The sequence below is a fragment of the Erythrolamprus reginae genome, chromosome 9 (assembly GCF_031021105.1).
Source record: "Erythrolamprus reginae isolate rEryReg1 chromosome 9, rEryReg1.hap1, whole genome shotgun sequence".
NCBI lineage: Eukaryota > Metazoa > Chordata > Lepidosauria > Squamata > Dipsadidae > Erythrolamprus > Erythrolamprus reginae.
The window spans coordinates 23,696,745-23,710,397 of NC_091958.1; the positions used below are offsets into that span (position 1 = coordinate 23,696,745).

The following is a 13,653-nucleotide window of genomic DNA, read 5'->3' on the forward strand; positions in this document are numbered from 1 at the left end:
CAAGAAGAGAGACAGAATGTGATGTTCCTGCTATCAGCATGGTTGTTTTTGGCTGGCTGATCGTTCTTTCTCTCCTGCTCCTCTGTTTCTGGAAGAGCCAACGTCCCAAAGGTTTCCCCCCTGGACCATGGAGGTTACCACTGCTTGGGAACCTATTTTATTTCAGTAAGAGGTTCCCTATGAAGGAGTTGGACCAGGTAAGGTTTTGTAAAGATTCTCGTGTTGAACTTCAGAGAGTGAATCTGCTGACATTTTTGCTCCTGCAAAAAGAACCGAAAGGGTTTGTGTGCTTCTCTTAACTTGTGTACATGAAAAAAACATTTTTCTTTCACCTAGAAGTTGGAGAAAAATATTTAGAACCTCATGCAGATTTGAAAACATCCATAAATAGATATTTTGCTCTTGAGTTAAAATGGTATATATAAGAAACACCCCCAATTTGGTGGTGGGGTGTGAATGTTTGTCTGGTGGTGGGCACCAATCACTGAGCACCTGTTGTATGTTGTGTATGTTGTATTCTATATCTTAAAATCAATTTTAAAAATTAATAAAAAAATATATGAAAACATCTATCAGTTCGTGCAGCAGAATCCTAATTTCTAACTGCATTGGCTTCCTCTGAATGCTTTACGAGCTCTTTAAAAGTTATGTTTGTTTTCTCTTCCAACTTTCCAAATGAAACATTCATCTTCCAAAAAGTCCTGGAGACATTTGATCTTTTAAAAGTCTAAAGGAACGTGTTGTTTATCTGCATCAGTGGTGGGCATAGTTCCCTCTAAGCTGAGCAGTGAGCAATCGCTCACTTAAAAATCATCATCAACTCAGAGTTTTCCAAACCTGCCCAGAAGCCGAGAGGGAAAGAGTGAGAGGGAAGGAGAGAGAGAGGAAGAGAGGAAGAGAGAGAAACGGATAGAAAAAAGAGAGGAAGGAAAAGAAAAAGAAAAAGAATGGGAGTAAGGAAGAGAGAAAGAAAATCAAAATCTAGTTTGAAACTAGCTCAACTATTTAAGTGGCATTTTGATATTGATAGAGTTGCTCTATTATGAGCTCACTGTTATAGACACACAGTACAGTATTTTATTTTGAAATTCTCTGAGGCAAAACAGGGTGGGTTTTTTATTTGTTTGTTTATTTGTTTATTTGTTTATTTGTTTATTTGTTTATTTGTTTATTTGTTTATTTGTTTATTTGTTTATTTGTTTATTTGTTTATTTGTTTATTTGTTTATTTGTTTATTTGTTTATTTGTTTATTTGTTTATTTGTTTATTTGTTTATTTGTTTATTTGTTTATTTGTTTATTTGTTTATTTGTTTATTTGTTTATTTGTTTATTTGTTTATTTGTTTATTTGTTTATTTGTTTATTTGTTTATTTGTTTATTTGTTTATTTGTTTATTTGTTTATTTGTTTATTTAATATTTCTGTGCCACCCAGTCCCGAAGGGACTGCCGCTCAGACACTATACTTTTCCGCCCCCCCCCCAAAAAAATTAGAGGGAACACTGGTGGTGGGTTCTCAAAACCTGTTCACGGAGGTGGGTGGAGCCTCCCACCACCGCAGTCGCTACCTGTTCGCAGGACTAGGCCAAATCGGGAACAACTAACTACTGATCTGAACGAATAGTTTAGCTTTCCAGTTTTGCAGAATTCCAAATCAGTCCATTTTTTTCTTTCTTTTCCTTCCCCTGCCTTTAAGAGTTTTATACATTGAGAGAGAATACAATAGATAGACGAAACAGGTAGAAGAATCAGGTTCAGGTAGATAAATAAATCTATTAAAGTAGTTCTCAGTTAATGACTATTCTTCCAATGACTGTTCAAAGTTCTGACGGAGCTGAACAAAGGGATTTCTTTATTTGCCTGTCAAAACATGTAGCAGGTATTGGTATAAACATGAACATAAGCGAAGTAGGTACAGGTAAAGGAGGGCAACAGGACAGTAAGATAGGGACGGTAGGAACGATGGTGCGTTATGCACGCCCCTTACAAACCTCTTAGGAATGGGGTGAGGTCTAAGGTTAAAGTTTTTGGGTGTTTGGAAAGAAACCACAGACTTAGGTAGTGCATTGCAGGCACTGATCACTCTGTTGCTGAAGCCGTATTTTCTGCAGTCAAGTTTGCAGTGGTTTACCTTAAGTTTGTATCTACTGTGTGGTGGTGTATTGTTGTGGTTGAAGCGGCAGAAATCATTGGCAGCACAGACATTGTGGCAGATGATTTTATTTTTATTTTTTATTTATTTATTTTATTTATTTATTTATTTATTAGATTTGTATGCCGCCCCTCTCCGTAGACTCGGAACTACATTTAGATCAGACCGAAGGCAACAAAGTTCTCAGTTATTTAATGGGTTAATTTTAATTTGTTGGAGACTCTCATTGCAGCCCAGAGATGTTTGGACTCTTGACAGAAAGGCAGAGTCAACAAAGGGAACATTTTTTTCCCAGACTCTCCCTTCAGGTTTCTGCCTGTCAGCAAAATTGGGTCCAAGTTAGTGATCTCTTGGAAAGCAATCACATGATCTGCCTTATCCCGGGGCAGCTGCTCACCATCAAACAAGCTAGGATCTCACAGACCCTTGTTAGCAGGTTTATTAAAAAGTGGTTTGAAAGTCTTGGAAGTCCCTCAGACTGTAAGGAGGTCAGACCAGGCAATCCTAGAGGAAACCAAGTTCTTTGGAAGGTGAGATCCAGAAGCTGAAACTCAAACACTTTGGCCACCACATGAGAAGAGAGGTCTCCTTGGAGAAGACCCTGCACAATGTCCATGCCTGCATAAGTGTGCCTTGTGCCTACCGTTACTGTCTTACCGTCCTCATTGATCTTCTACTTACTTTGTATTTATTTGTTTATTTATTTAATTGGATTTGTACGCCGCCCCTCTCCAAAGACTCGGAGCGGCTCACAACAATTACAGCCATATAACAAATCCAATAATAAATAGAAAAACCCATCCTTAAAACCATACAACACAATCATATCATACATAAACTATGTGGGCCAGGGGTGTCTCAGTTACCCCAGGCCTGGCGACATAGGTGGGTCTTCAGTAAATTACGAGAGGCAAGGAGGGTGGGGGCGGGTCTAATCTCCGGGGGGAGTTGATTCCAGAGGGCTGGGGCCACCACAGAGAAGGCTCTTCCCCTGGGGCTCGCCAGATGACATTGTTTAATCGACAGGAGACAATAGTAAAATAAATCCAATCAATACATAAAAACAATCCTTAAAAATCTACTTTAAAAACTTCCATTACCATTTCTCCAGTATAGGTTTATGTTGATACATATATCTGCTATCTTGTACATGCTTGACAAACACATAATAAAATGTTGGGAAAGATGGCAGGAGAAAGGAGAAAGAGGCAGAAGGTGAGATGTTTAGATGGGCAGTGGGGGTAGTAAGTTTATACACTATTTATTGAATATTTAACAGGTTTTTTTTATTTTCCTAACTTCTTTAGTACCATAGTATGATCTTTAATTACTTTTAAAATAGGAAATAATTAAACAGTATGTTTTTACCCACAAACGCTTTAATCATTTTAATCATTATCTAGAACTGACCATTTATAGCAATTAAAGAAAATTGAGGCACTTGCCTAACCTGTTGTCATACTGAACCTTGTAGGTTCAGGACAAAACGTTCAAATGTGACTGTGCTCCTCAACAAACAATGCCGTCTATCATTTGTCCTTTTGGTGGCTATTCAAATAATGTGACTTAATCAACTGAAAAAGAGTCTAAGCTCCTATATGAAAACTTAACTTGGTCGGTAAGCCACTCCCACCCAATCACATGACTTTTAAGCCACCCCCAGACACATGATTGTCAAGCCACTCCCACCTGGTCACATGGCCAGCAAGCCACACCCATATAATAAGCCATGCCCACAGTATGGTAGTAAAAAAATTTGCAGCCCTTCACTGGATAGGGTCACTGATGCAATGAACATGAATTTGAGCACACTCCGCGAGAGAGTGGAGGATGGGAGGAGGGTGGCTGGCTGCTATAAGTCCATCTGCAAAGAGTAGGACAGTGATGGCGAGCCTTTTTTTTCCTTGGGTGCCGAAAGAGCGTGGGCGTGTGCTATTGTGCATACGCGAGTGCCCACACCCATAATTCAATGCCCGGGAAGGGCGAAAACAGTTTCTCCTGCACCCCAGAGCCCCTCTGGAGGCCGGGAATGGCCTGTTTCCCAACTAATAGTGGGACCAGTAGGCTCTTGTTTCACCCTCCACAGGCTCCAAAGGCTTCCATGGAGTAAGGGGAGGATAAAAACTCCCTCCCCCCCAAAAAAAAACACCCTCCCAGAGCCTCGGTGTAAGCCAAAAATCAACTGGCTGGCACATACGTGCACGTTGGAGCTAAGCTAGGGCAACGGCTCGCGTGCCAGCAGATATGGCTCTGCGTGCCACCTGTGGCACCTGTGCTCTAGGTTCGCCCCCACTGGAGTAGGGCATACTTAGAGACTGAACAACAACCGTGGACATGATTGAGAAATATAAATTGGCCGAGTAGTCTCTGGGTGTGCTAATGCTTCAATAATCTGTACATTTCTTACAAGAGCTGCTTTGAGCCTCTTTCACACAAGGCTTTAGATCCTTAGGAAATGATTAGACGACAACAACAACAACACAACTATCAAGAACAACAACTTCTGATTATGTTTTTTTCTCTTCCCCCAAAACATTACAGAAAGTAAGGCTCATTAAAATGAAACAAAACTCCACCCAGCAAAGGCATTTATTCTCCCTACCACCACATTCTCCCTATTTTTTATACCTTCATCAATGAACATGGAAGGAAAAGCAAAAACAAAACAAACTAGTTTACTGTTTCCAAGCATTACTCATTTGGCAAATGAGAGCCAAAAATCATCTTCTTTATTGATATACGACGACATATTACAGGGCATCATCAGGTTTACGTTCCATTCCAAGATGTCTGGCTGCTACTGGCATTCTTTCTAGGAGAATGAAAGTGGGAGGGAGGTGACCCACCTCTTGACTCCTCCAGGATGATCTGCCCTCACTGCTCACTCAGGGACTGAACATCACCGAGTGGAAGCTCAGAACTGAATGAGGGTCAACAAGGACGGTCATCAATACTTCCCCCATCATCTCCACTGTGTTGGTATGGGGGATGCTGGTGAGGCTCTCTTTCTCTGGTTTTAAGAACCACGGCCAATGACTACAATTGGTCAGGTCAGAAATTATTTACATATTTTAGATACATTTGTTACATTTATGCCTATTTTTTATCATTACTTTGTGGTTTTGTTTGTTTGTTCCAAAACTTCCCTAAAGCAAACCTTAGGAAAAGCTTTAGCAAGGCCCAAATGTTTTTGCAATAATAAACCACATGTTGCCAACAGTACCAGTCAGGCTTCTTGGCTAAATGCGGCGCTGGATAGGTAATGAAACCAATGACTTATCTTTGATGTCTTCAGTCTTGACTCATTTTGCCTAGGAAATAAAATAAAAAAATCAACATCAAGAAATGTCCACCTGATATTCAGAGACTAGAAAATCAGTTCAGCAGTTTTACAAAGGGGCTTTTATGCGTGTTGTCCTATATGTGAAGGAAAAAGATACAAGGAATTGGAATGTTGTGCTCTGGAGAATTCTGCAGGCCACAGGATTTTACTGTTCCCAAAGATATGGCCTCCAACCGCAGGACTTTCTCTAGCTATTCAGATATAAAAAGGAATCCCTAAAATTGCCTTTCTGCAAAAAGTTTACCTTTCTGCAAGAAAGTCAGCTCAGCTCCTGGAACTAAAAAGCTATTTTATTTCATTTTTGCCTTAAATTCCTTGATGTAGCAAGTCCCCTACATGTTTTCTTCTTTTAAGCACTTGAACCTTGGCTAGAATTATCTCAAGTCCCAATAATTGACTTTATTCCTGAGCGTAAGATCAGCTCCTAAACTTGAAATAATTTTAGCCTTAGCAGAAGTAGGTTGTCCTCTATGGTTTGCTTCTTTTAGTTTAGAATAGTCTAGGAATTGGAAGGGCGGTGAAGGGAGGCAGGGGAGAAGGGAATAGAGAAAGCAGAAAAAAGAATGAAAAAAGAAAAAAATGAAGAAAATGAAGAAAAAAGAAACAAAAAAGGAAAGAAAGGATAAAGAAAGAAAAGAGGAGGAAAAAGGAAAGGGTTAAAAGAGGAAAAAGAAAAAAGAATAAAAAATGATTTTTTTTAAAAAAAGGAAAAAACAATAGAAATGAAAAGAGAGAAAATAGAAAGAAAAAGAAATAGCCAAGAGCAGAAGGGAATAATAGAAGAGCACCTGAGTCCTTGAGAGCCTGGGCTAAAATCCCCTCTAGCTCCTGAGGTAATTTCACCCTGAATTGCAGCTCCCTGTAACCCTATTGGTGGTTTGGCTGAGATTTACCTCAGGCCCCACTAATATTTTACTCTGATATTAAGCCTTGATTAAAATCACCTCCGCCTCCAAGAATTCACTTTATTTCAGAGAGCAAAGTCAGTTCCTAACCCTGAAGAAATTTCAGTGAACTTTTCCCTTTTGGGGGTTTTTTTTGGCTTCTTTTAGAAACTTGAATCTTGGCTAAAATTTTCATCGGGTTCCAAATTAATAAAAAATATTTAAAAAGAAAAAAAAATTCCAAGAGTTGACTTTATTCAAGAAAAGGTCAACCCCAGGGCAATTTTTGCTTTTTTAGTTTTTTAATGTTTATTCACCTGTTCCAGAGCTCTTTTAATTGCACCTGGTTCAAGCCATCTCAGCTGCAGTCCTCCTAAACTAATTTTAAGCCTTAAAAATTACCCAAGGTGATTTGGTCCTTTTTTAATAGAACGTGGCTGGCATTATCTCAGGTCCCACCAGTATCTTTATCCCTAAAAACTCGAATCTTGGCTAAAATTATTCAGGACCCGAAGTCCACCTTATTCCCTGAGGGAAAAGGCTTGGTGGGACTGAGGTCACCTACCATAGGTGTGCTGTGGTGGTATTAGGAGTCCTTTAAATAAGACGCCGTTGAGATATTTACCTCAGCCACCACTGGCATTTTTACTCCTAAGAGTATACACTGTGGTTAAAATTATCACAGACGCAATCTTTACAGCATTTGATGAAGACATGACTGTAAGCCGCCCAAGAGTTGCCCCATGATAAGATGGGCGGCCAATACAGTGTTCCCTTGATTTTCACGGGAATGCGTTCCGAGACCACCTGCGAAAGTCAAATTTCCGTGAAGTAGAGATGCTTCCTTTCTTCCTCCCCCTCCCTCCTCCATTCCTGGTTTTACTTAACCCCAGAACCCACAGGGGCAACGGGGTGGCAATCTGGGGGCTTTGCTGCGCTCTAGGGCGCAGATGGTGGCGGCAGAAGCTGGAGTGGAGGCCGCGCATCTCAGCTGCTCGGCGGTCCGCACATACCTGCTACTGCTGCCGCTGCCGCCGCTGATTTTGCCACTACTGGGCCCCTCAGCTGTTTGGAGGCTCACAGGACCTCTGCCGCCCCTGCTACCACAGATCTTGCCACTGCCGAGCCTCTCAGCTGTCTGACGGCCCACTTGTCTTCTGTCGGTCGTGGCGGTGGTAGGAGGCGCAATTTGAGCAGCGGCGGCCAACACATGGGCCGCCAAACAGCTGAGAGGCCCGGCAGCAGCAAAATTGGTGGTGGCATCCCGAAAGCGGAGGAGCAGCTCCTGGGATATCCCTCCGGCTTGCCTGTCATCATTAGAATGCTGACCAGCCCAAACCATCGACCTCCTTTGCTGCTGCAGGCGGGTAGCCACCCATTTGTCGGGCTGTCTTGTGCCTCCGCATCTGGAGGCTTGCTCATGGCCACTGAGGGCTCCTCCCCAAGCGGCGCCGGCACCAAAAGAAGACGGGTCCAGCGAGGGGGCTGAGCCTTGGCCGCCACTGCCCAGTTTGCACCTCCTGCCATCATGGCGGTCAACAGAAGACACGTGGGCCGCCAAACAGCTGAGGGGCCCTGCGGCGGCGAAATCAGCAGCAGCAAAATTGGCGGCAGCGGGTGGCAGTAAGGCTCTTCAAGTGGAGCGTACCAAAGCTCCGAGAATTAAAGGGGAAGGATCAGGAGGCTGGGGCAGAAGTGGAGCTTTTATTTAAAGATGGCTTCTTTAAATATATTTTAAAAATAAAAAAAATACCACAGGTTTTCAAAAATTTTATTTATTTATTTTTTGAAAACCCGTGGTATGGGCTTTCCACAAAAGTTGAACCCTCAAAAGTCGAGGGACAACTGTACCTATTATAAATAAATACGCCATAGTTAAAATTACCACAAGTGTTATCCTTACTCTCCGAGAATAGGCTATTAAACAGTTCCCCTACATATCACGCAGAGTCTAAAAATTTCAGCTAGGATTATCTCAGAGCGCAAAAAGCCAGGTCCCGGCTTAACAGGTGAGGACTTGAACCGCAGAGGTGGAGTTGGGAGATATTTTTTGGGGCTCTCCCCCTAATATGTAAATAGATATTTTGCTCTTGGGTTAAAATGGTTTATACAAGAAACACCCCTGATTGTTGGTGGGGTACGAATGTTTGTCTGGTGGTGGGCATAATCACTGAGCACTTGTTATATGTTATGTGTGTGTTTTATATTATAAAATCAATATATATATATATATATATATATATATATATATATATATATATATTTTAAAGGTACTTTTTGAAGAAAAAAAAGACAGCCATTTGACAGTATGAAGCTTCTGCCTTGACCAGCGGTTGGACTAGAAGACCTCTAAGGTCCCTTCCAAACCAGGGGTGGGCTACTGCCCAGACGGGGAGGGAACACAGTGGGGTAGCGAAAATGGAGCTCTACCCCAGAGCACCCAATTTGCACTGAAAGATGTTGAAAGAAAATGCAGGGCGTCCTGCATAAGCTCCACCCACAGTGTGGTAGCAAACATTTTGGTAGCCCATCACTGACTGTAAAGAACTATGAAGTGGTACTTGTCTGAGTTCTACTGCCCTCCCTCCCTCCCTTCCCTCCTTTCTTCCTCCCCCATCCATCCATCCATCCATCCATCCATCTATCCATCCAACCAACCAACCATTCATGATGCACAGTGGTTAGAAAGCAGTAATGCAGGCTGATTCTGCCAATTGCCAGCAGTTCAATCTTCATGGGCTCCAGGTTGAATCAGCCCTCCATCCTTTCGACATCGGTAAAATGAGGACCCAGATTGCTGGGGGCAAGGTGCTGACAAGGCAAGGCAAGAACAGTGTTATAAGTCTAAGTGCTTAGGTATATAAGTCTAAGGGCTATTGCTACTTCATTTCAGCTGGCAAAAAAATATGGTCCTGTCTTCAGTCTTTATCTTGGAAGAACACCTGTGGTCATGACCCATGGCTTTCCTGCAGCAAAGGAGGTTCTCATGATAAAAGGCATAGAATTTGCTGGGAGACCATCGTTTCTTATCATGGATTCCCTCACTAGAAAGAAAGGTAATTGTATATAATTTACTTTTGTCTTTTTCAAATGCCTGTTTGTTCTTGGTAGGGCTTCGAGTTACCCATTCTGTGACCCAGCTGCCAACAATCTTTTTTCTCTACATTCTGGATTTCTGACCCAAGGTTTCTAGTAAGAGAAGGAATAGTTTCTTAAAATGTTAGAATCAGCTCCCTTCTTCTTTTCTCTTTGCAACAATACAGTAGAAATTTTGGTATTCTGTTGGGAAAAAAAATCAATTTTTTTCTTATGTTGTAATAAAACCTACTCAATGTATTTTCCTAGTTATTGTTGTGGTTGGCTCTGGCCCAGCTCCTGCCCCAAGGAATGTGGAGGTGGATACAAGGGAAACATCAACATGTCATAGGCCTGTTTTATTGCCGACAGAGTCAGGTAGTGCAGTTTCCTTGGACGAAGAAGAAGGTGGGGTGACTTGGAAGAGGGGGGCTTGGCACACAGCCCAGGAAGCCAATCTCCATTATCTTCGGTCAATTCGGATGAGGATCGTTGTTTCTTCAGGACCGTGCCTTGCTGTTTCCAGACTTTGTTTGTTAATTTTTCATGACTTTGAAACCAAAGCAGAGCAAAGTGTGAGGGTCTCACTTCGTGGAAGAAGTAGGGCTGTGACGTTCCTCCACAGCTGCTAGCTAAGTACTTAAGGACGGATTAAGGGGATTGTACAGACTACCAGGTTGTTTTGGGACGAGTGCTCTTTGCAATACAAAAAGGGTGCTTTGTTTCTTTTGAATTTTTGTGATAAAGAACATTGTTTTGGAACTTTCAAGTGTGTGTGTGCCTGAAATTTGTACCCTTGAATTTTCGGGAGCAGTTGTAGTTATATTTTATTAGCTAAGCATAAATTATGCAACTTCACAATTCTCTGTTCATTTACTAATACTGTTATTTTTGAAAATACACCATTATTTACAAAACCCCCAAATCTTTACTGATAAGCAAAATAAGAACTATTAAGTCCATAATGGCTTCTCCATTTTTTAGGTTTACTGACAGTAACATATGGAGAAGTCTGGAAGGAGCAAAGAAGGTTTTCAGGGATGCTTCTCAGAAACTTTGGAGTAGGCAAAAAATCCATGGAAGAAAAGATCCTGGAGGAGGCAACTTGTTTGGTTCAAGCATTCACTGAAAAAATGAGTAAGCTCTCCTGGGAAAGGATGGGATGGACATTCCCTAAATCCCTCTGAAGATGTTACCTAGCCTGGTAATGAGGTTTTCAGAAACCAATCCACAAATTTGGAGAAGAAACTTACACTCTCCCTGTCAGAAATTGTATGCTGTCCAGAGTCGTTGGCTTATAAGATGGACAGGTCTATATATTAGATAGATGATGGTGATAATTAGACTGATAGATAGATAGATAGATAGATAGATAGATAGATAGATAGATAGATAGGTAGGTAGGTAGGTAGGTAGGTAGACAGACAGACAGACAGACGTAGGTAGATAGATAGATAGATAGATAGATAGATAGATAGATAGATAGATAGATAGATAGATAGATGGGTGGGTGGGTGGGTGGGTGGGTGGTTTGGGTGGATGGATGGATGGATGGATAGATGATAAATTGATGGATGGATGGATAGATAGATGATAGACAGATAGGTAGGTAGGTAGGTAGGTAGACAAACAGACAGACAGATGGACAGACAGACATAGATAGGTAGGTAGGTAGACAGACAGACAGACGGACAGACAGACGTTGGGTGGATGGATGGATGGATGGATGGATGGATGGATGGATAGATGATAAATTGATGGATGGATGGATAGATAGATAGATGATAAACAGATAGGTAAACAGGCAGGCAGGCAGGCAGGCAGACAAATGGATCATATATAGAAGTCAGACAGAGTTTCCTTATGGTTATAGGAAAAGGTTTATTACATTGACAGTGTGACTTCTGTAAAGGAACTTGAAGGCAGATAAATTGATAGGGATCTAATTTCTGTTGTTTGACAGATATGCCTTTTGATCCTTTTGAATTTCTGGACATTGCAGTTGCCAACATAATGTGTACCATATTATTTGGAAAACATTTTGACTATGATGACAGCTTCCTCAAAACTCTGCTGCATTTGAATCATCAGAATTCCCGAATAGTAGCAGGACCCTGGGCCTTGGTATCCTTAACAAAAATTCAAAATACATGTGCAATTAGGTGGTGGGAATTTGCGTCTTCATGTCTCAAATATTTTGGAAACCAACTGGTTTTCTTAGCAATTAGAACAGCCAATTTCCTTTATAATTAGAATAATATTAGAAGTGTTGGTGTGAATTAACTGCAGCTATCCAAATTTCATCAGGGTGAATTTTACCTCATTGGGACACTTTTTTGAAATTTTATCTTAATGGGACATTTGCCTCCCTATCACAGTGATGGCGAACCTATGGCATGGGTGCCACAGGTGGCACGCGGACCCAATCGGCTGGCACGTGAGCTGTTGCCCTAGCTCAGCTCCAACATGCATGTGTGTGCTGGCCAGCTGATTTTTGGCTTGCACAGAAACTCGGGAGGGTGTTTTTGGCTTCCAGTGATCCTCCACGGTGGTGGGGGGAAGGCGTTTTTACCCTCCAGGGAAGACTTTGAAGCCTGGGGAGGGTGAAACATGAGCCTACTGGGCCCACCAGAAGTTGGGAAACAGGCCATTTCCGGCCTTCAGATGGCCTCTGAGGGGTAGGGGACTCTGATTTTGCCCTCCCCAGGCATTGAATTATGGGTGTGAGTACTTGCGCATGTGTAATAGCGCGCTTGCACACTCTTTCAGCACACGAGGGAAAAAAGGTTTGCCATCACTGCCTTGGTATGCCCATGTTTCGTCAACACTCTATGGCCTGCACTGGTTGCTGATTAGTTTCCAGACACAATTCAAAGTGTTAGTTATGACCTATAAAGCCCTACATGGCATCGGACCAGAATACCTATGGGACCTCCTTCTGCAGCACGAATCCCAGCAGCCGATTAGGTCCCACAGAGTTGGCCTTTTCTGGGTCCTGTCGACTAAACAATGTCGTTTGGCGGGACCCAGGGGAAGAGCCTTCTTTGTGGTGGCCCCGGCCCTCTGGAATCAGCTCCCTCTGGAGATTCGAACTGCCCCCACCCTCCTCGCCTTCCACAAGACTCTGAAGACCTATCTATGTCGCCAGGCATGGGGAAATTGATGTATCCCCTTTTTGGCTAGTAAGATTTATGTGTGGTTATGATTGGGTAGTGTTGACTGTTTTAAAATGATTATTATTATTAGTTATTTATTAGATTTGTATGATAGTGGGCTTTTAGCTATAGTTTTAATTATTGGATTTGTATCGCATTGTTTGTTGTTGTTGTGAGCCGCCCTGAGTCTTCAGAGAAGGGCAGCATACAAATCTAATAAATTATTATTATTATTATTATTATTATTATTAATATTATTATTAATGTCACCAAACGACATTACAGACAAGAAACTTCTTGTAATATCTCTTATTTACAATTTGATAATAATAATAATAATAATAATTATTATTATTATTATTATTATTATTATTATTATTATTATTATTATTATTATTATGTCAATACAACACAGCAAACGAGATCACTATGCTAGATTTCATATTTCATCACCAGTCAGATGCTTCCCAAGCACCTAGGACTGCATGATATAGCGGCAAATTATGTTTGCCGATCCCAGTAAAGCGGCCTTTTGCAATTGACAGATGGAGATTTTGTCAATTCCGATGGTTTCCAAATGTCCGCTGAGATCCTTTGGCACTGCGCCCAGCGTGCCAAGTACCACTGGGACCACTTTCACTGGCTTATGCCAGAGTCGTTGCAGCTTGATTTTTAGATCTTCGTATTTCACTAATGTCTCTAGCTGCTTCTCCTCAATTCTGCTGTCCCCTGGGATTGCGATGCCGATGATCCATACTTTCTTTTTCTCCACAATCAGGATGTCTCGTGTGTTATGCTTCAGAATTCGGTCAGTCTGAAGTCAGAAGTCCCACAGTAGTTTTGCTTGCTCATTTTCGACCACTTTTTCGGGCTTATGATCCCACCAGTTCTTTGCCACTGGTAAATGGTAGTTCCGGCATAGGTTCCAGTGCATCATCTGTGCCACAGCATCATGTCTATGTTTGTAGTCAGTCTGTGTGATCTTTTTGCAGCAGCTGAGTATGTGATTGATTGTTTCATCTGTTTCTTTACAGAGTCTGCACTT

At 41.7% G+C, this 13,653-nt stretch overlaps 1 protein-coding gene across 1 annotated transcript in view; it reads left to right on the forward strand.

The window, feature by feature from the left end:
- Positions 1 to 13,653, forward strand: part of LOC139171949 (cytochrome P450 2J6-like) — a 28,384-nt gene continuing 14,731 nt past the window's right edge. The window contains exons 1-4 of the mRNA XM_070760489.1: positions 1 to 197; positions 9,272 to 9,434; positions 10,438 to 10,590; positions 11,417 to 11,577. Of these exons, the coding sequence (XP_070616590.1) occupies positions 39 to 197; positions 9,272 to 9,434; positions 10,438 to 10,590; positions 11,417 to 11,577 (636 nt within the window). The 5' untranslated portion in view covers positions 1 to 38. The remainder of the gene's footprint in view (positions 198 to 9,271; positions 9,435 to 10,437; positions 10,591 to 11,416; positions 11,578 to 13,653) is intronic.